Source organism: Anomaloglossus baeobatrachus, chromosome 10, assembly GCF_048569485.1.
Source record: "Anomaloglossus baeobatrachus isolate aAnoBae1 chromosome 10, aAnoBae1.hap1, whole genome shotgun sequence".
In the NCBI taxonomy this organism is placed as follows: domain Eukaryota; kingdom Metazoa; phylum Chordata; class Amphibia; order Anura; family Aromobatidae; genus Anomaloglossus; species Anomaloglossus baeobatrachus.
The window spans coordinates 165,792,888-165,812,801 of NC_134362.1; the positions used below are offsets into that span (position 1 = coordinate 165,792,888).

General features: G+C 47.3%; 1 protein-coding gene across 1 annotated transcript in view; it reads left to right on the forward strand.

Annotated features, from left to right (window-relative positions):
* Window positions 1–19,914, forward strand: part of LOC142255296 (5-hydroxytryptamine receptor 3A-like) — a 96,445-nt gene that overhangs the window by 66,092 nt on the left and 10,439 nt on the right. Inside the window, exons 3-5 of the mRNA XM_075326832.1 lie at window positions 5,938–5,982; window positions 10,880–10,989; window positions 16,001–16,173. Of these exons, the coding sequence (XP_075182947.1) occupies window positions 5,938–5,982; window positions 10,880–10,989; window positions 16,001–16,173 (328 nt within the window). The remainder of the gene's footprint in view (window positions 1–5,937; window positions 5,983–10,879; window positions 10,990–16,000; window positions 16,174–19,914) is intronic.

Genomic DNA, 19,914 nt, shown 5'->3' on the forward strand with positions numbered 1-19,914 from the left:
CACCACCCACCGTACGAGCAGGAATCCGAGCGGCCCGGCGGTCGCAGCCGAGCTTGTGGGGCGGTACATGTCCAAAACCATAGGAATCCATTGGTCTACGTGTGTACGTGTCTACGGTATGTGAGAAAACTGCCAAACACATACCGGAGGCATGTACGTGTGAAAGAGGCCTTAAATAGAAAGGCAGCCAATGTGATCGGCTTCCAATAACCTGTGACCCGGAAGTAACAAGCAGGCTAGTAGATGTTTACTTTTGCTAGCCTGATAATGAATGAACCCTCAGCTGGTTGATGGCCAAACCTGCCTGCATAGCTTAGAAGCACCAGAGAACCCATAGGGTGAAGTGTCAGGATCTGTAATATGAACAGTGTCTGATGCCGCCATAACAATTGGTTAGTTTTGTGCAAAACGCCTAGTGACACTTTCCCACAGTCTAGTTCCAGTCTGCAGCTTCTAAGAACTTTTTTGCCCAGACAATTCCCACTTCTCTTTGAATTTTCCCCTATGATTGTGTGGCGCCCTGGACAAGCCAGGTCGTAACAGGTACTACACCAACACACCCTACACCCCGGTTAGGCACACCGAAGCCAAGCACAAAATCCTTGTTGCCTTCCTCCGGGAGCTGATGTCCACACCAGGGGGTGGGCCAGGCGGTTGGTCCCGCCCACCGAGGAGTTCATAGTCCTGGAGGTGGGAAAAGAGTGCAGTTTAGTTTGGAGAGGAGTTGAAGTGAGGAGTGAAGTGGTAGAGGAGCAGACTGAAGGCGGTCCGGGTGTGTGGCCCGGACGATACAGCAAGGTTGGCAGACGGTGGCGACTGTCTGCAGGAGAGGCTGATTGCAGCAAACTGTATGGACCGTGGACGGGCGGTGGTCCGGCGGTACCGGATCGGCGAGTAAAGAGAAGCCAGCACCATCCGGCAGGGCTTACGGACACCGACAAGGCTAGGAGTCGCCGTTAAATTTGTCAAATCCGTTAGCGAAGGGAACCTCCGGGGTTTCCCAGCAGTCAAGACCCGATTGAAGGCAACAGCTCACACCGTAGAGGGAAACACAGTCACCGCCAAGGCTACAGTTCCCAGGGCCAGAGCCTGCGGGCAAAAGGGGCTCCTTCAGCAGCCATCCAAGCTGGGGAGCGGGTTACCCGTGGGAAGCTATTGGAACCGTAACACAACACAGGTGCAGGGAAAGGCAGTCACCATCAACCTGCCGGGAGGAGAAACACCGCAGCCGTCTGTGGGACCCATCCATCCAGCCATTTGTTTTACCGGAGACTTTGCATTCGTCATTGGCTGAGTGAGTACCACCGTGCCATGCGCCACAGCGCTGCCCCCGCGACCCTGCACCTCACCAGGCCCCGTAACCCACCTGCCATCCATCCCTACCTCCCTCACTGGGCCCCAGGACAACCAACCCCCCTACCCACGGAGGGGAGAACCAACATCCAAGCTGCTCCCTGTCATCGCTCCCGGGATCCCCATCCAGAGCAGCAGTGGTGTCACCAACCTCACCACAACTGTGGGTGGCGTCATGGACAATCAATCCCCAAAACCATTCCCCCTTTCACTCACAGGCGAGGAACGCTGCTCGAGTCCCCGGGATCCGGCCCACCGCTCGGGCAACCACCGAGCAGCAGCAGCAGCAGCCGGACCCAAGCAGTGGGAGAGCGCAGCGTCCCCTCCTCCGCCCGCGAAAACTTGGCGTCACGAACAGGATCTTACCGCTCTGCCGTCTGGTAGAGGTGCGCCTTGTGACCGCCGGAGGTGTCCGGCCAAAAATTTTCAGAAGCCGCCATTTTGGGCGCGAAAAGTCCCCGCTCGAGCGTCTCCTCGAGCAGTGGAGGCGCGAAAGCCGAAACCCCGCCCCTGTAGAGGAGGAGCCGGAAAAAGACTAAGGGGGACGTCTGGCTGCATGTAGCCCGCGGCTATAAAAGCAGGGACGCCAGGACCCTGCGGCCATCTTTTTGTTGGTTTCTGGAAGAGGTCTCCACAGAAATGTACCAGCCGTCCCGCAGCAACGTAGCCCCCGCGCCTGGAACCACGGTGTGAGTGGAGGTCCGGACCGCCCAGCTACAACAAAGACTGCAGGTCCGCATGCAGCTCCTCCTGGAGGAGTGGGAGGTCGACATGGCGGAGGTGGTAGCGGCTATAAGGAGACGCGAGGAGGAGGATTTGGAGGAGCGGGTAAGAGACCCACGTCCCTGTATTCCGGAAGGATCGGCCATTGCGGCTGAGGGGCCCGGCCCGCACCTGCTCCCCCTGCCACCTCCCTCGCTATCCGTGTTAGTCGTTACTGCCCCGCCACTAGGCCCGCTACCCGCCCAACCGGTAGCGGTACCCCGCCTGTCCGCCCAAGCGGACCGATCTGCAGCCGAGGCCTGTGACCGTGCAGCACCGCTCCCGTGGAAGACGCCGAAGGCCGAGCCCGTTGGTGAAGTTGTATCGGAGGCACCGCTGACTGTGCCTGACCCCGTACCGGCCCCGGCAGCCCGTCTCGTGCAGGAGGAGACGGAGGTTCGGCGGGAGAGGATCCCTGTGCCCGTTCCCCACACCTCGGCTGAGGTTGCGCCGGGCCGCCGCTGCAAGGCAGCACCCCAGGCCAAGTCACCGCGGGACCTTCCACCCAGATTGCCAGTGGTGGGCAGTGTCCAGGAGGTCTCGCGGGGCCCGACCCGTGCGCAGGGGCTTGCAGCAGCCCCGTATTGGGACAGGGAACCGACACCGCTGGGCCTGGAGATTGCCGAGAGGGAGAGAAGAAAGGCAGAGCTGGTGGCCCGCACGATCTGGGAGAAGGAAAGCCTCCGCCAAGCCACCTTCCGTGTCCGAGGACCGCTCTATGAAGGGCAAGTGAGGAGGTTCGACGTCCGTCGGGGCTATGGTTTTATATATGAGCCGGGCCTGGAGGCCGAAGTCTTTGTGGCCCGACGGGACGTCAACGCCCATCTACCAGAGGACCACCCGGGCCGCAACCTGATGCCGGGAGACTTGGTACCGTACACCAGGCACTGCGGGGAGAGGGGTTGGTTTGCGCTGGATGCAAAGCTGAGGGGCAGTCAAGAGGCCCGAGTACCAGCCCAGCCCCCTCCTCCGGTCGCCACCGTGGACCTAAAGTGAAAGTCAGCGGAGCTCCGCTGCAAGTTGTCCCCGTTGGGACCACCAGTACCGTTAGAAGTTTGAGAATGATAAGTGAAAATGATCAACCGAAGGAAAGTTCATCTGATTTACAACCGTGATTGAACGGTCGTTGCCGGCAACTGTTGTCCCCGTGGGGACTGTCTGTATCCTTGCGTAAGGAACTGCTTACGGACAAGCCCGAGAACTTGCAGGGCAACCACGAACTTGTCGAATGTAAATAAAAATGTTGGGCTTGATACCGTGACCGCCTCCGGAGACGCTGATTTGGAGGATGGGCCTGGAGGAAAGGGATGGCCCAGGCCCGCACTACCGTAACCGGTGGCGATCCTCCGGGGGTTCAGGGGTCCCCCATGGACGTGGGTCCCCTGAAAGAGACAGAACCCGCTCGGGCAACTTGGTGCTGGACTGGGGTCAAGGGGTGCTGCCCATTTGCTTAGGGGCAGCATCAGGGCCAGGTTGCTTGGGTGGGAGAGAGCGGAAGCCGTAACCGTTATTAAAAAATGTTGGTAACGTTTAAGAAATGTGCCCCCCGATGTGGGAAGATTGAAAAAATGCTTGTTAACATGTTTACCGTTTTTTATCTTTTTACAGTTAAAATAAAACCGGTGATGGACGGGTAGCCCGCGAACGGTCTGCGTTTTACTAAGGGGGAATGTGGCACCCTGGACAAGCCAGGTTGTCACAGGTACTACACCAACACACCCTACACCCCGGTTAGGCACAGCGAAGCCAAGCACAAAATCCTTTTTGCCTTCCTCCAGGGGCTGATGTCCACACCAGGGGGTGGGTCAGGCGGTTGGTCCCGCCCACCGAGGAGTTCACAGTCCTGAAGGCGGGAAAAGAGTGCAGTTTAGTTTGGAGAGGAGTTGAAGTGAGGAGTGACGTGGTAGAGGAGCAGACTGAAGGAGGTCCGGGTGTGTGGCCCGGACGATACAGCAAGGTTGGCAGACGGTGGTGACCGTCTGCAGGAGAGGCTGATTGGAGCAAACTGTATGGACCGTGGACGGGCGGTGGCCCGGCGGTACCGGATCGGCGAGTAAAGAGAAGCCAGCACCATCCGGCAGGGCTTACGGACCCTGACAAGGCTAGGAGTCGCCGTTAAATTTGTCAAATACGTTAGCGAAGGGAACCCCCGGGGTTTCCCAGCAGTTAAGACCCGAATGAAGGCAACAGCTCACACCGTAGAGGGAAACACAGTCACCGCCAAGGCTACAGTTCCCAGAGCCAGAGCCTGCGGGCAAAAGGGGCTCCTTCAGCAGCCATCCAAGCTGGGGAGCGGGTTACCGGTGGGAAGCCATTGGAACCATAACACAACACAGGTGCAGAGAAAGGCAGTCACCATCAACCTGCCGGGAGGAGAAACACCGCAGCCGTCTGTGGGACCCGTCCATCCAGCCGTTTGTTTTACCGGAGACTTTGCATTCGTCATTGGCTGAGTGAGTACCACCGTGCCGTGCGCCACAGCGCTGCCCCCACGACCCTGCACCTCACCAGGCCCCGTAACCCGCCTGCCATCCATCCCTACCTCCCTCACCGGGCCCCGAGACAACCAACCCCCCTACCCACGGAGGGGAGAACCAACATCCAAGCTGCTCCCTGTCATCGCTCCCGGGATCCCCGTCCAGAGCAGCGGTGGTGTCACCAACCTCACCACAACCGTGGGTGGCGTCACGGACAATCAATCCCCAAAACCATTCCCCCTTTCACTCACGGGCGAGGAACGCCGCTCGAGTCCCCGGGATCCGGCCCACCGCTCGAGCCACCACCGAGCAGCAGCAGCAGCAGCAGCCGGACCCGAGCAGTGGGAGAGCGCAGCGTCCCCTCCTCCGCCTGCGACAATTGCTACTTCCCAGAACTTCACAACCACTTGCTGTTCGCTGCTTGTGCTGCTCTGGCCATTGGACTCCAGTCGTGCTCCACTAGTATTATTATAGTGCCATTTATTCTATGGCACTTTACATTTATAAAAGGGGTATACATAATAAAAACAAGTATGATAATCATGAACAATACAAGGAAATATAATTACACTGAGCGTATATTAGCTAGACCTGCAGTTCAAATTAACAACTAAAGGGTGCTTTACACGCTGTGACCTTGCTAACGATATATCATCGGGGTCACGTCGTTAGTGACGCACATCTGGTGCTGTTAGTGACATCACAGCGTGTGACACCAAGGAGCGACGATCAACGATCGCAAAAACGTCAAAAATCGTTGATCGTTGACACGTCGCTCCTTCTCATAATATAATTGGTGGTGCATGCCGCTGGTTGTTTGTTGTTCCTGCGGCGTCACACATCGCTATGTGTGATGCCGCAGGAACGACGAACATCTCCTTACCTGCGTCCACCGGCAATGCGGAAGGAAGGAGGTGGGCGGAATGTTCCGGCCGCTCATCTCCGCCCCTCCTCTGCTATTGGGCGGCCACTTAGTGACACCGCAGTAACGTCGCTATGATGCCGAACGCACCTCCCCCCTTGAAGGAGGGATTGTTCGGCGGTCATAGCGATGTCGCTAAAAAGGTATGTGTGTGTGACGCTATGGCAGCGATCACCAAATGTCGCACGAACGACGTGGGCGGCTGCTATCACGCATGACATCGCTAGCAATCGCTAGCAATCGCTAGCGATGTTGCAGCATGTAAAGCACCCTTTAGACAGAAAGGATAAGTCTGACAAGGCGGCACTTTCAGTATGGTCTTACAGGTAGAAGTAAGGAAAATACGGTAATAAAGTATTTAATGTTACCATTATTGTACACTTAAGTAGAATTTTCTTACTTATTGTATTTTTCTATTTTCAGGATAACACCTTGCAAATACTTACCTCATATGTATGGTTATCCACGGTAAGATACCAAACTTCTATACTTTCTATAAAATGGGTTAAAAGCAAATACAGTGGAACCTTGGTTTACGAGAACAATCCGTTCTGGGAGTGTGCTTGTAAACCAAGTTACTCGTCTAGCAAAGCAAAATTTCCCATAGGAAATAATACAAGCTCAGACAATTCGTTCCACAACTTGTTCAATGTCCCATCCTGGTCCCCTATTGTGCCATTCCACGCACAAACACACACAAGCATGCACGCACACACACACACACACATTATGCTCACCTTACCTTCTGTTCCATCGCCGGCCTCATGGTTCTTGTAGTTCGCCGGTACAGGATGTGTATAGCTGGGCGATCATAGAGAACAGGAAAAACCTGAAAAAGTCCAGAACCTCCCAGTCTCAAATAGGACGTATGAACGGTCAATCAACACACCAACAGCTTAGCACGCCCCAGCACTAAATTGTCACTCACCGAACTGACAGCTCAGCACAGCACTGACTGCATAGTGCAGTAAACTGTCACTCATGGAGGTATCATGACAATTATGTTGTAGAGTAAGGGGTACTTTGCACGCTGCAACATCGCTAGCCGATGCTAGCGATGTCCAGCGCGATAGTACCCGCTCACGTTGCACATGCGATTTCTTGTGTTTGCTGCCGTAGCGAACATTATCGCTACGGCAGCTTCACACGCACTTACCTGGTCAGCAACGTCGCGGTGACTGCCAAACAATTACTCCTTCAAGGGGGAGGTGCGTTCGGCGTCACTGCGATGTCACTGCGACGTCACTAAGCGGCTGGCCAATAGAAGTGGAGGAGCGGAGATGAGCGGGACGTAACATCCCGCCCACCTCCTTCCTTCCACATTGGCGGCGGGACGTAGGTAAGGAGATGTTTGTCGCTCCTGCTGTTTCACACACAGCGATGTGTGACGCCGCAGGAGCAACAATCAACATCGAATCAGCAACAGGAGCGACATTATGGAAATGAACGACGTGACATAGATCAACGATATTTGACTGTTTCCCGCTCGTTCATCGTCGCTCCTAGGATTTACACATTGCGATGTCGCTACTGGCGCTGGATGTGCGTCACAACAACCGTGACCCCGACGATATTTCAGTAGCGATGTCGCAACGTGTTAAGTACCCCTAAGAAAAGCTAGTAGATTGATGTACAGGAATTTTGGAAAAGATTCAATTTTAAATTTAATTTGTATTATAGTCATTGAAATCCCTGATTTTTGTATGCATAGGAGTCCATTGGGTGGTCCTACTAGTGATTGACAAACTTCCCTGTTTGAGCTGTAAAAGGGAACGTGTCATGGTAATAATGGTCTCTGTTTTGTAGGCAGGTTGTTATAGTGATAGGTGATAAGATTGATATACCATAATTTTCGTGTTAGAAGACACACTGGATTTGAGACACCCCCAAATTTAGAGAAAAAAAAGTATAAAAAGGAGGTCTGTTTTATAATCTGGTGATGTCTTACTGGGAGGGGGGTGGGGTCACAGGAGGTAGGGGTGGTGGTGGAGTAGGGCAATGCTGCAGGTGGTACGGCAGGTGTCCCAGATGCTGGTTGCGGGCGCTGGGAGGCACAAACATGCAGAAACTATTGTAGGTGCGGGCTTCAAAGAAATGGCGCCCGGAGTCAGCTCGTGTGCATATTGAGCTATCTGCTCAATGACAAGCCGAGATCTCATCTGCGCACATGCCACCTCCGGGCGCCATCAATGGGCCAGAGGCGGCGTGTGTGCAGGTGAAATCTCGAGCTGAGAGCTCCATCTCCACACGTACCGACTCCAGGTGCCATTATTTGAAGCCCACACCGCCGACATTTTCAAGATGGCCCTGCCTCTCCCCCTGCAGTGAGCAGCAGCATAGCATCCATAACCTGCAGAATTGGTCTTGCCTCCTGTGACCCCTCTCCACCTCCTCCCGGTAAGCTACATTCGGATAATAAGACGCACCCCTCATTTTCCTTCCAAATTTTTGGAAGGTAAAGTGTGTCTTATAATCTGAAAAATATGGTACATATTTGTGGGAAAAGTTTCAGTAAAACGTAAACATCTTTTATTCATTAGTATCCCTGGTGTTTGTATGCATATGAGTCCAGTAAGCGGTCCTAATCAGTGACTGATAATTTTCCTTGTATGACAGTGTATGCTGAAATAGTTGTCAATTTCTAGAAGGAAAAAGTTACAGTGGGTACGGAAAGTATTCAGACTCCTTTCAATTTTTCACTCTTTCTTTCATTACAACCATTTGGTAAATTCAAAAAAGTTCATTTATTTTCTCATTGAGGGACACTCTGCACCCCATCTTGTCAGAAAAAAAACGAAATGTAGAAATTTTTGCAAATTTATGAAACCAGAAGAATTGAAATATCACATGGTCATAAGTATTCAGACTCTTTGCTCAGAGACACATATGTAAGTCACATGCTGTCCATTTCCTTGTAATCCTCCTTGAGATGGTTCTATTCCTTCATTAGAGTCCAGCTGTGTTTAATTAAACTGATAGGACTTGATTTGGAAAGGCGCACACCTGTCTATATAAGACCTCACAGCTCACAGTGCATGGCAGACCAAATCAGAATCATGAGGTCAAAGGAACTGCCCAAGGAGCTCAGAGACAGAATTGTGGCAAGGCACAGATCTGGCCAAGGTTACAAAAGACTTTCTGCACTACTCAAGGTTCCTAAGAGCACAATGGCCTCCATAATCCTTAAATGGAAGAAGTTTGGGACTACCAGAACTCTTCCTACACCTGGCTATCCAGCCAAACTAAGCAATCGTTCGAAAAGAGCCTTGGTGAGAGAGATAAAGAAGAACCCCAAGATCACTGTGGCTGAGCTCCAGAGATGCAGTAGGGAGATGGGAGAAAGTTCCACAAAGTCAACTATCTCTGCAGCCCTCCACCAGTCGGGCCTGTATGGCAGAGTGGCCCGACGGAAGCCTCTCCTCAGTGCAAGACATATGAAAGCCTGCGTAGAGTTTGCAAAAAAACACATGAAGGACTCCCAGACTAAGAGAAATATGATTCTCTGGTCTGATGAGACAAAGACAGAACTTTTTTGTGATAATTCTAAGCGGTATATGTGGAGAAAACCAGGCACTGCTCATCACCTGCATAATACAGTGAAACATGGTGGTGGCAGCATCATGCTATGGGGGTGTTTTCAGCTGCAGGGACAGGATGACTGGTTGCAATTGAAGGAAAGATGAATGTGGCCAAGTACAGAGATATCCTAGAAGAAAACCTCTTCCAGAGTGCTCTGGACCTCAGACTTGGCCGAAGGTTCACCTTCCAACAAGATAATGTCCTTAAGCACACAGCTAAAAATAACAAAGGAGTGGCTTCAGAACAACTCTGTGGCCATTCTTGACTGGCCCAGCCAGAGCCCTGACCTAAACCCAATTGAGCATCTCTGGAGAGACCTGAAAATGGCTGTCCACCAATGTTCACCATCCAACCTGACGGAACTGAAGATGATCTGCAAGGAAGAATGGCAGAGGATCCCCAAATCCAGGTGTGAAAAACTTGTTGCATCATTCCCAAGAAGACTCATGGCTGTACTAGCTCAAAAGGGAGGGTGCTTCTGCTCAATAAGGGTCTGAATACTTATGACCATGTGATATTTCAGTTTTTCTCATTTAATAAATTTACAAAAATGTCTACATTTCTCTTTTTTTCCTGTCAAGATGGGGGATGGGGTTCAGAATTACATTAATGAGAAAAAAAAATAACTTTTTTGAATTTACCAAATGGCTGCAATGAAACAAAGAATGAAAAATTTAAAGGGGTCTGAATACTTTCTGTACCCACTGTAGACTATATCTTTCCAATAAGCCTATGTATCATAATGTATAAAGTTTGGACTCACTCAAACAGTTTACAGTCTATTTCCTGGGAGCAAACTTTCTATAATCAAGGGGCATGGTCCTACCAGTCTTGGTGTCCCCTTCAGCCTGAGCTAATGTAGTTTCCAGCACCAAACAGATGTATTCCTTTCAGTTGACAGCTCATACTAAACATCCTGGTCACTCGCTGTCATCTGCTCAATCTCCCTATCAGAGTGACAGACCCATGTGGACACATGACCTAGCCCTTAGTCAAAAGCTAGCTAGGTGCATGTAATCAAGACCTGCAGTGCTAGGATTTAACCGACTCCTACCTAGCTTTGATACAATGAATAAATATTTGTTCTCTGTAGTAATAAATCATATTGCACTGCCTGGTGGTCTGATATATCTGGGTTAGGTGAATTTCCATACAACACTACCTATGGCAATGCATAGTGCCTACTGTAAAATAAGGGATCATTTCATTTGGCTATTTTTCATATTTAACAAATACTGAAAAGGGCCTTTTTTACATTTCTGAGGTCTGTAAAGTCATGGTTGGAAAAGTTTGCTGTGAAGAAATTAGAACCACTGCTCAATGCCCCGAACTCAACCCCATCCAACACCTTTTGACCTGAATTCACAACCAGACCTTTGCATCTTACATCAACCCCCAACCTCACATATACTATTGGACACAAATTTCTGTAGACACATAAAACCTTGTGGACCCAACAATATATTAGCCCCCATAGTTTGGAATAGGATATTCAACAAACTTGGTGTACCCTTCAGCCTGAGCTCCTGTTGTTTCCAGCACAAAAAAGATATATTCCACTCAATTCAGAGCTCACACTAAACAGCCTATCCACTCATCAGTTTCCACTCACTGCACTCTGCTCAATCTCTCCAGCAGAGTGAGAGACCCAGGTGAACACAACACTTGGTCCATAGTCAAAGCTAGCCAGGCGCATGTAATCAAGACCAGCAGTGCTAGGATATAACTCAGTGCTCCATGGCTTTGCCTCTGCCTTAACATTTTGATCTTTACTTTCTCACTTTAGGAATGGCAAAATGAATTCATAAGTTGGAATCTAAACGACTCTTGTAATCTTGAAAGTTTTTACTATAACTCTGACACACTTTGGACGCCAGACAGCTGTATTTACGAAATGTAAGTTTATTACATACGAATGACTAAAGATAATGATATTATGGTGGTTTCTTTAAAAACTTTGGCTCTTAACAGTTAGAAAAAGTAATCTAAATCTGTGTAGTACCCTTATATACATGAAGCGATGAAGATACAATCGTGTGTATGATCAACAAAATTGATCCTTTCCTGCTCCTGCTGGAACGGCCACTGTAGTTGGTCTTAGTTTTTTTCATGTTCGAAAACTCTAATCAATAAATTGAATGGTTTTATTTTATTTAAAGGTTTATTTTTTCAAGTTTTTTTGTAAGCTTTTAAAGGGAACCTGTAACCAAATTTGGGGCCTATAAGCTGCGGCCACCACCAGTGGGCTCTTATATAAAGCATTCTAACATGCTGTGTATAAGAGCCCAGGCCGCTGTGTAGAATGTAAAAATGACTTTATAGTGCTTACCTAAATGGGCGGTGCAGTGCAGACTGGTCAAATGGGTGGCTCTGTTCTCCGGGTGTGGCGCCTCCTCTTTCGGCCATCTTTGTCCTCCTTCTGAAGCCTGGGTGCATGACGCGTCCTACGTCATCCACACTAGCCAGCTTTGAGGTCCTGCGCAGGTGCACTGCAATACTTTGATCTGTCCTGCTCAGGGCAGATCCAAGTGCACATGCGCAGGACCTCAATACTGGCCTGTGTGCATGACGTAGGACGCAAAAGAGGAGGCGCCACACCCGGAGAACTGCGCCACCCATCTGACCCGTCTGCACCATACCAACCATTTAGGTAAGTATTATAAAGTCATTTTTACGTTCTACAGAGCGGCGTGGACTCTTATATACAGTATGTTAGAATGCTGTATATGTATATATGTATGTATATGTATATGTATATATATATATATATATATATATATATATATTATATATATTATATATATTATATATATATATATATTATATATATTATATAATATAATATATATATAATATATATAATATATGAGCCCAGTGGTGGTGGCTGCAGCTTATAGTCACCAAATCTGGTGACCGGTTCCCTTTAATGTATGTTCACATGAGGCTGACACACTGAAGACTTTCCTTCTGGATTTTTTAAAAATGTTCCTGCAGTGCAGATTTTAGAGCACCATTCCGGAGGTTTTTTATAGCACCCCTAGATTGGTGCGTTAAATGCAAGCACTCTGACCCATTTTTGATACTCATGTTCTGGCGGTTTTGCCCACTATCGACGTCGCTCTGTTTAGTTTTGGCGAAAAGTGACTTGCCAGCATGCTCCAGGGTTGCATGGAGGTCACTTTTCAATACATCTCTATGGGAGCCTCGTTCTGTCCTTGTTCTGGCTCTCGTAGAGACGAATTGAACTTGTGATGTCACTTCTGACTTACGGCTAGTCAAACGTTATGGGCACAAGATGGCGCCAAGTGATTGGAGAGGTGAAGCCACCAGAAGGTGATTGCATGGTCAGCGGCAGGTGGTGAAAAAAAAACAAATGCTGGAGTGGTGCTTTAGATCTACAAAACTTTGCAATTTATACTGCAGACTTTCATCACAGATATCACCCTTGGTGATGCATAGATGAAATCCATGGTAAATCTGAGAAAGTCTGTAGGTAACTCACACAGCTCCATTCAATGAAAATTGTAAAACTTCTGGCTTTCAGAACATGATAACTGTAAAGGTTAGCTGTTCGTGAAAACCTAGCAGCAATTCATAAGGCGCCAAAGACAGACTTTGCGTAAGCTACTCCGCCTACCAGGTCCCAGAGGAACCCTGACCTTCACCCTTTAAACCCTATAGAGGGATTTGGACTTACAACAGGGTCCCTAAGGTAAGGTTCATGGAGGAGCTGCTGGCCGGTGGAGTGGGGTAGTAGAGTAGAGTGGACGACCAGAGTTAAAACCAGAGAAGGCAGATACAAAACAAATGTTCTTTTCTTAATGGTGTATAATAATTGTAATACTCTAGAATTTATAATAAGAGTGCAAAGTAGTACAATATCTAAAGCTATATATATTGGTTAATAATACACCATATAGAATTAATCCAGCACATCTGTCTGGAGATTTTAGAAAATTTCACCTCTATTAGCTTTCAGCATTTCAACATTAAAAACAGGTTAGACCACCTTGTTTCCTCAAAAATGATGCATTTGAAGCCAAGTTTTTTATTCTTTTTTTCCCATCAAGCCTTGGGGTGTCTTGTTTTTATTACCGTCATCTTGAATGTTATAAAATGGGATGTTTTCTACAGACTCAGTATGGAAAACTCCTTTAATCAACGACTCTATACTTCCTGCGTCTTTTTATTCAAACCACATACCAGAACCCCTAAAACTGAATTTAGACCGCAGATTACCCCTAATGCAAATTAATACACATCTGTGACGCCTGCCTGGAGCCACAGACTCTGGATCAGTGAAACAGGTGGATAGAGGCAACCGCCTACAAAGCAGGAACCCGGACCCCACAACCCTTTAACCCCTATACAGGGATTTGGAATTAGGAGAGGGCCCAGGTGATCACTGCCCGTGAAAGACTGCAGTCCTGAGAAGAGTAGTAACCAAGCAGGGTCCAGAAGCTAGAACAGGGACAAAAATCGTCAGACGGGAGAGTAGTAAGATATCAAGCTAAGGGTCAAAACCGGAGCTAGCAGCGAAGTACATAAACGTCAGGGAGAAGAATGGTCAGGTAATCAAGCTAAGGTCAATATACGGGAATACAAACAAACAACAAGGAACCAGAGACTAGCAGGGAATTACAGGACTACAGTATATCTGGCACCTGCCAGCAGAAGGCAGCAAGGATAAAAGGGGTGTGGTGCCTTCCCATTGGCCCCAGCTGAAAGGCAGTTACTCTAGCCAGAAGGCACATACCACCCCAGTCAACCAGTGGTACTGCAGGTCCTGGTGAAACCCAGCTTATTATATGAGCGGAGCCTGCGCCCAGCAGAGCCACTGACTGCTCCCTCATCCCCAGCACCGCCCATAGTGGCGACGCAGTCCATTTAGTATTGCGTTATGCTGTCCTATTTCCTTTGCGTCAAAGAGCCGGTCTTCTATTGCACCTGGGCTTACAACAATTCACCGTGAAGTATTGAGGTAGCTTGTATCAGTAAAAACGTCAGCTCATGGAGCAATAAATAATCCCTCACATAGCCCTATATCCCAAAAAATTAAAATTGATACAGGTCTCGGAAAATGGCGACACAACATTTTTTTTTTACAAATTTCCTAATTTTTTTCACCACTTAAATAAATAAAAAACCTATACATGTTTGGTATCTGTACATTCGTACTGACCTGGTCAATCATACTGCAGTGCAAGGTCAGTTTTACCTTCTAATGAACATGGCAAATAACCCACCACTACCCCCAAAAATGGTGAAACTCCACTTTTTTTTCAATTTCAATGAACTTGGAATTTTTTTCTCGCTTATCAGTGCATTACATGATAAAATGAATAGAATTATTCAAAAGTACAACTTGTCCAGCAAAAACAAGCCCTCATACGGTTATATGGATGGAAAAATATAAAAGTCGTGGCTGTTGGATCACAAACACTGTCTATAAATTTAAGTTCTAATCTGGCATAAATCCTACAGGGGGCTTTACACGCAGCGACATTGCTAGCAGCCGCCCCTGTCATTTGTGCCTCATGGGCAAAGCGTACAATATCGCTAGGCCCCGTCACACATACTTACCTTCCTAGCAATGTCGCTGTGACCGGCAAACAGCCTCTTTTCTAAGGGGGCGGTCCGTGCGACGTCACATGGCAGGCGTCCAGTAGAAGCGGAGGGGCGGAGAGCAGCCGCATGAAAAACACGCCCACCTCATTGCCGGAGGACGCAGGTACGGTGTTGTTCGTCGTTCCTGGGGTGTCACACATAGCGATGTGTGCTGCCTCAAGAACAACCAACAACCTGCATCCTGAACCAGCAACGACATTTAGGAAATGAACGACGTGTCAACGATCAGCGATTAGGTGAGTCATGTTGATCGTGTCACACGCAACGACATTGCTAACGAGGCCGGAGGTGCGTCACGAATTCCGTGACCCCAACGACATCTCGTTAGTGATATCGTTGCGTGTAAAGCCCCCTTTAGTCAAATGACATGGCTCGTTAAAGGGTCAATTTTGACTTTTAGGATTGCTACTTCTAATACGTGGCAGTAGAGGTCTTCCACTTCTTCCCTGAAGAGACAGCCCACTCATATAGTGACTGTTTGCTGCTTGTTGTCGTAACTAGAGATGGGCAAACAGGCATATATTTGGGTTCAGTGGGTCTAACTGGATTTAAAAAGAAAAATCGTTTGGGACCGGACAGGGTAAAAAAAAAATAATGAAAAAAGAATGAAAACAGGAATAAAGTAGGAGCACTATACTTACCGAGTCTCCCGCACAACTGTAACACCACTTCCGGGGCTGCTTATTATCCTCATGCATATTCACTGTTTCCCCCGCCCACTGGCTGTCCCAGCATCTCTGATTGGTGGGTGCTGAGACTGATAGTGTGAGGGGAAGCAGGGAATATGTATGAGGCTTAATGAGCGGCCCCAGAAGAAGTGTTACCGCCACGTGGGAGATTCGGTAAGCATAACACACCTGCTTTATTCTCTACTTTCTTTCTTTTTCCTTTATTATTTTTTTTTTTTATTATCCGGGAGGCTTAATCTGAACAGTTACACGGAATTCCCTGATAACTCTGTGTTCAGGGTCGGTGCACGGATATTAGGTATCCAGTACGGACCCCAAACTTTACAGTTCGGGTTTGTCCATCATTGGTTGTAACCATGTATACCTAAGCTGAAATGCCCGGCACATGAGGTAAGAGACATGGCTAATCAGGAGAACTATACTACATTTCTAATTGGAGGCATTTGCTAATATTATTATTATCATCACACCTACTACATATTAGTATAGGATCTTGGACATGGGATTTTCCCTTTACCTCTAAAGAGATTATAGCTAGTTATTATTAACTGTATTGTGTGTTAATTATTTTTTTTTTTATATATATACAGGACTGAGGCAGATGATAAAAACCCCGTGGTCCCTTTTTACGAAATTTTCAACACTGGGCACGTCAAAGTTTCAAAACCTGTTCGACTAGTTAGTAGTTGCAACCTAAATATCTACTATTATCCGTTTGACACACAGATTTGCAATATAACCATCGGACCTTATATTTCTGAAAGTAGGTTTCCGAACCTTTAATCTTGAACCTATTTTGCAGAGTGAGCAAATGAACAAACATTGACTCCATGACAATAGATGAAGTCAGTACAGCTACGGTTGTCGACCAAAATTCTGAGACTGACACAAATTTTGGTATCCATACAGTTTAAGTTTTTATACTTTTATTGACAAATACATTAAAGGGTACCTGTCACCAGTTTTGGGGCCTATAAGCTGCGGCCACCACCAGTGGGCTCTTATATACAGTATTGTAACATGCTGTATATAAGAACCCAGGCCGCTGTGTAGAGCGTTAAATATGATTTTATAATACTCACCTAGAAGGTCGCTCCGGTGCAGACTGGTGAAATGGGTGGCGCCGTTCTCTTGGACCGGCGCCTCCTCTTTCGGCTATCTTGGTCCTCCTTCTGAAGCATGTGTGCATGACGCATCCTATGTCATGCACAGTAGCCGGTATTGAGGTCCTGCGCAGGCAACAATACTTTGATCTGCCCTGAGCAGGGTAGCTCAAAGTGCGTCTGCGCAAAACCTCAGTGCCGGCGAGTGTGTATGACGTAGGACGCATCATGCACACAGGTTTCAGAAGAAGGACAACAAAGATGGCCGAAAGAGGAGGCTCGGCTCCGGTACCGGAGAACAGCGCCACTCGTTTGACCAGTCTACACCGGAGTGACCTTCTAAATGAGTATTATAAAGTCATTTTTACGCTATACACAGCGGCCTGGGATCTTATATACAGCATGTTAGAATGCTGTATATAAGAGCCCACTGGTGGTGGCCGCAGCTTATAGGCCCCAAAACTGGTGACAGGTGCCCTTTAAGTCTATGTAGGGACTCAATATTTACAGACAGGACCCTTAATTTGTAAGACTTCTGCCCTTCTCCCTGGCAGTTGGATATCACCTACTGAGCCAAATCCTCATTGACGACCCATTGGATCTTATCACAAATTCTGGGGTTTTGTTTGTTCACCACTTTTTGAGGTTTTCAATACAACTGAGATCTGGAGAGTTTCCTGGTCATTAATCCAAAATGTCAATTTTTTGCCTTCCGACATGGTCTCCATCTTGCTGGAAAAAGCAATGTTCGTCACCAAATGACTCTTGTACCATTGGGAGACGTTTCTCTTGGAGGATGATTAGATACCAATCTTTGTTCATGGCATTGTTTGTAGTGAAAATTGTGAATTTGCCACCACACATGAATGGTCTCCGTATGCTTTACTGTTGGCAGACACAGGACTCTTGGTAGCTCCCATTTTTTTCTTCCACAGAAATCATTCTTAGATGTCCCAAAAAGTCTGTAAGGGCCTTTATCCCTGTACATCCTGCAAAATGTCAGTATTTTTTATAGCTTCCCTTGCACAGTTTGTGCTAGAAATGTTAACATTTTTTATTTGGTTGGTATGATTATTATGATGCAAAATTTATAGAGTTTAGTTTTTTGATTTTACTTTTTTTTTTTTGCACTATAATATTATTTATAAAAAAATAAAAAAATAAAAAACGCATAAACACTTTTTTGTTTCCTTTTTTGCGTCATATTTTTTGTCGCTTTTTTTGTAGTCATATTTTTTTTGTCATTTTCTTGTAATTTTTTTTAGTCGTGTTTTTAAGTCATTTTTTCGAGTCTTATTTTTTTAGTCATATTTGTTTTTTAGTCATTTTTTTGGAGTCACATTTTTTGTCTTTTTTGAGTTATATTATTTTGAGTCATATTTTTTTGAGTCATTTCTTTGAGTCATATTTTATTTTGTCATTTTTTAAGTCATCATTTTAAAAATTTTTTTTTAGAAAAATCCAGTGGTCCACATAAAAATGAATCTCTTTATTGGTTCATATTAAAAAATTTTAATGTACATATTCCGGACAATCGTGACGCGTTTCGGACTACGTCCTTTCTTAAAGGCATAAAAAACATAAACTAGCAGACGTATAAATAAACATATCCGCCGGAAATGTTTATATTTTGGCAAAATTTTATCACTCTTTATTTGTATATCTGTGTAGATCCCCTCGTATTTAAATGCGGACATATAGGCAAACATTTCTAGCTGGAGACTGAGGTTAAAAATGAGACGAGTTGGTGAGAGGTCACGTTGTATAACACGTGGATTCATTTGATTATGTCATGGTTCCGCCTCCCTGTCCACATGGATAGGGGGCGGAGCCTTCTCCCGAGCCTCACTTCCGGAGCTTGGATGCATTAAAAACTGACATCTCCAGTGAACCAGCACCGGCTATAAGCTTAGCGCTGCTTTGCCTGTGATTGCTGGTCCTGTAAGTGTTATCCTGATCCGTCTGTTCCTGTGCCCCCGTGCCCTGTCTGTGTTCCGTCCTCCAGTCGTTTCCCCATTCCTCTGTCCCCTCTCCTACCTCCCCACTCGGTTGCTTCCTCTGATACTGACCTCGGCCCAACCTCGACTCCGCTTCTGCTCTTTCCTCCGGTCCTCCTTCTGCCCGTACTGTGTTTGACCCAGCCTGCCTGACCATTCTTCGCACGCCCCGCAGCTCTGCTCCCCAGCTGTGCTGTGAGGCAGTGTACGAGCACACTGTGTATTTACTTCCTAGTTCTTGTTGCTCTGTGTAGCGTCTTCTGCTGCAGAGCTCCGGCTCCCCCTAGTGGCAGCTTGACCAGCTTGACAGATTAATTGTTTCTGTGCACATTTTCCGGCGGATATGTTTATTGATACATTTTGTCAGTCTGCTTTTTATGCCTATGAGAAAGGACATGGTCCAAAACGCGTCAGACGGGACAGTTGTCCGGAATATGTACATACATTTTTTGTAATATGAACCAATAAAAACACAAATTTTTATGAAAGAATGACCACAGGATTTTTTCTTTCTAATTTTGTCTCACATGGTGGATGCTAGCCACACAATTCCTGGTCTGAGGATCCATAGGAACATCGGTGAGCTCACTAAACATCCTTTTGATTTACATTTCTCTGTTAACAGGCCTGTGTGAAGGGTCATATTTGCCAGATTAGCTTATCTTTTAATTTGTACTATTTCAGTGTAGATACATATGTGACCACCATTTTCATAGACCCTTACTAGGCACACTACTGCTCCACTCACATGGAAGCACAGGACCCCAGTTTTTGTCATCATCTTTCAGACCTCTGATTTTCCATTTAGTTCATCTTTCATCAATCCTGTGGATAGATGATGAATGTTATAGATGGGATAGTGCCTTTACCTGGATCTGTGCATGAAAACTTACCAAATTTTTCAGACTATAAGACTGATGCTGAGAGGTAGCAAGATTGCGTTGGCGCAAGGCTGACACCACTGATCTCCCGGCGACAGATGCAATGTACCGGTACTTTAGGATAATGGGGCTGGAGGTGGCAAATGCACAGATTGAGATCTCGGAGAGCTGAGATGTCAGTCTGCAAATGTGCCACCTCCGGCGCCATTTTCCTGAAGTCCATCGCGAGATCAATAGCGCCTGCCTCTCACCACCTCTCCTCCCAGCCGCAGGCCTGCAGCCCCACCCCTCTCGTGCCACTGCCGGCCTCTTGTGACCCAGCTCCACTGCCCTTGCACCCCCTGGTAAGCTACATCCGGCTTATAAGGCGGATCTCCTTTTCCCCCCAATTGTTTGGGAAAAGAAGTGCAGCTGACAATCCTAAAAATACGGTATAACTGACCATAAATGAAACAATGGCGACCAATGCTCTTTAGATATTTAACATTATAAAATAAAAGGTACCATCCTCATAAATTACCCA